This window comes from Austrofundulus limnaeus, unplaced genomic scaffold (genome assembly GCF_001266775.1).
Source record: "Austrofundulus limnaeus strain Quisiro unplaced genomic scaffold, Austrofundulus_limnaeus-1.0 Scaffold161, whole genome shotgun sequence".
In the NCBI taxonomy this organism is placed as follows: Eukaryota; Metazoa; Chordata; class Actinopteri; order Cyprinodontiformes; family Rivulidae; genus Austrofundulus; species Austrofundulus limnaeus.
The window spans coordinates 1,081,747-1,084,285 of NW_013952563.1; the positions used below are offsets into that span (position 1 = coordinate 1,081,747).

The 2,539-nt window shown below is 41.7% G+C and overlaps 1 protein-coding gene across 1 annotated transcript in view; it reads right to left on the minus strand.

Annotated features, from left to right (window-relative positions):
- The window catches only part of sqlea (squalene epoxidase a), a 13,459-nt gene extending 11,889 nt beyond the window's left edge, over positions 1–1,570 (minus strand). Inside the window, exons 1-2 of the mRNA XM_014017113.1 lie at positions 1,183–1,570; positions 809–1,061 (exon numbers count right to left, since the gene is read on the minus strand). Of these exons, the coding sequence (XP_013872567.1) occupies positions 809–1,061; positions 1,183–1,458 (529 nt within the window). The 5' untranslated portion in view covers positions 1,459–1,570. The remainder of the gene's footprint in view (positions 1–808; positions 1,062–1,182) is intronic.
- Positions 1,571–2,539: the final 969 nt, after the last annotated feature.

A 2,539-nucleotide genomic window follows, 5' to 3' on the forward strand; every position in this document is an offset into this window, starting at 1 on the left:
AATATATACCGTATGTATGAGGCCTCTCCAGACACAATGTTCAACAGTAGTGTGGAGAGACAGTGACAGAGAGAAGCAGAGGCACAGAGACAGGCCAGGTTGTTCTCTGTGTTTCCTGTTGTTGCAATAAAACTCAGCTGATCATCTCACGGAGTACCTTCATTCTTGGACCACGTATTTCTGTCTTTGTTAAATAAATATTGCCWTAACAATTATGAATGCAAAAAAAAAACTAAGTAGTGTTAAAAGCGCAGTTTGCAATCTCACATTCTGACCTTCAAAATAAAAGCTTTGAAGGGTTGTGATCCATACCAGAGAACTGTGTCACCATAAATACTAGTTTTACACATCTGGGACTACTGTTTTCCTTTTTTTATGGCTGAATATAAAAAGCTGAATGACTACTATCATTTGCAGTAAATTTTAAAAYTAATTTGGTTTCTGTAAATCTTCTCAAACTGCACACGTTGTCTGACAGAACGCAAAACATCAAGTTCATTTGCTTAAAAGTTCTGATTTCTATTGCCAAACCTGAATTCGATCTACTTATCGTATTGAGTGAACATCTTGTAAATAATTAGAATTAGAGGTTAAATCTGGCCCTTTTTGCAAACAGATAAACAGCTGTGATTTGTGGTTAAAAATGCTGATTAAGCCCCGCCCACTCCATACAATCAAAGTTAAAGCAAATCAGCCTGAGTTTACTCCTGACTGTACTGTTAAATATTAGAAATAATGAGCTGGTTCAGACCTCCAACAAACAGTGTCAGACAGTTGACATGAGGCATTGAAAGGAGGGGCCACAAACCTTCCAGTCCCAGCTCTCTGAGGGCTCTGTACCCCCCAGGCTGCAGCAGCTCCCCGACTATCCTGTCAGGCTCCCTCAGGTCCCTCTCCACCACTGTTACCCTCCTGCCATCCCTGGCCAGGACAGCTGCCATGGCTGAGCCCAGGACCCCCGCCCCGACGATCACCACATCTGGCTCCGGGGCCACAGAGGAGCTCAGGGGCCCCTCAGAGGMTGAGGTCACTGTTCCCACTCTGCTTCTTGTTCTTTTATTCTGAAACCAGCAAAGAAATAAAGATCATYCCAGAGTCCATCAGTTCATGTTCTTTTAAACTATCAGACACAAAGTTTACAGAATGAATAATATAAATAATTATAAAAGTTTTATTTCTTACCCTTTTTAAGTTCTGTGTTTTCTTGCCGTTCCGTGTTGCAGTTTGGGGAAGTAAATGGTTCAAAAAAGGTACAAAAGACAAAACGTTTAAAGGTAAATTAATAACATGAGACACAAAGTGTCTGTAGCCGCGGTAAAAGCTGAGGTATGACAGCAGCAGACCCGCTCCGAGGAACAGGACCGCAACCAGAACCAGCTCCGTGTGGGTCAGAGCCAGAACCACGCTGGACTTCTTATACAAATAAGTGAAAGTTGCAACTCCCAGGAAGGTCCACATCTTTAAAAATAAATAAATAAATAACACTTTAAATGTTGATAAAATACCACAGGTATGAAAACTGTTTCATGTCAGGAAGCCCCGGGTCAGAGTTTGTCAGAGTTTCGGCACCCGGCAGCTGCTGAATGATTTATTCTCATCAGAAAGACGGCACTTCTTCTGATTGGCAGGTTTGACGTCCCGCCCACTCCGCCGCTCGATCCGCCAATCAGGAGCGACGCGGCGGTGAGCAGAGCTCACGCTATTCGCTGATTGGTCGGCCGAGCGGGCGGCGGGGCTTTCCTCAGCCACTGGTTGGTCCTCCGTGCGGCAGGTCAGTAGTATGATGTGATGTCAAAGATAGGTGCGCTTTTTCATTTCTCTGCTGCAGAATTCACTCTGAGTGAAGTTTCACCTTAAYGTTGGAGCAGAGACAGGCAAAATATAACTTTATTTAAATACAGTAACAAGAACATGAAGGGTTAGAATTTATTGAAGGGATCAGATCTGCTGCCTTTCATGCCTCACTTTTAAACTTATGAGGAGAAATGGTTGAGTTGTGGCCACTTTGGCCAAACTTTGAAAAAAATCACCATCTCCATCTTGTGAATGACTCACTTATCACATCAGACTTTAGCTCTTTCTGTAACACAGTTCTCATCTTTAGATGGATTTAACATCCACTGATTATTTCCTGAAAGTTTTAATGAAAACTATCCAGTGGTACATAAAAAAAATGCAAACAGACAGACAGAGAGACTCTAAATAGCAAAACAAAAACTTGTTTGTGCTCAAATTTTATGGAGATGGGYCTTTCTACCTCACTAAATTTTAGATTGGTACCTCTAAACTGAACGAATGGTCTGTTGGGAGATCGACTGACACAGTTGTTTTAAGACTGGTGTCGATGCTGTTTATTTTCAATTCAGTTTATTTATGTAGCGCCAAGTCACAGCAACTGTTGTCTCAGGGCACTGTACACAAAATAATAATAATAATAGTAATAATAATTGTTATGGCAATATTTATTTAACAAAGACAGAAATACGTGGTCCAAGAATGAAGGTACTCCGTGGGATGATCAGCTGAGTTTTATTGCAAC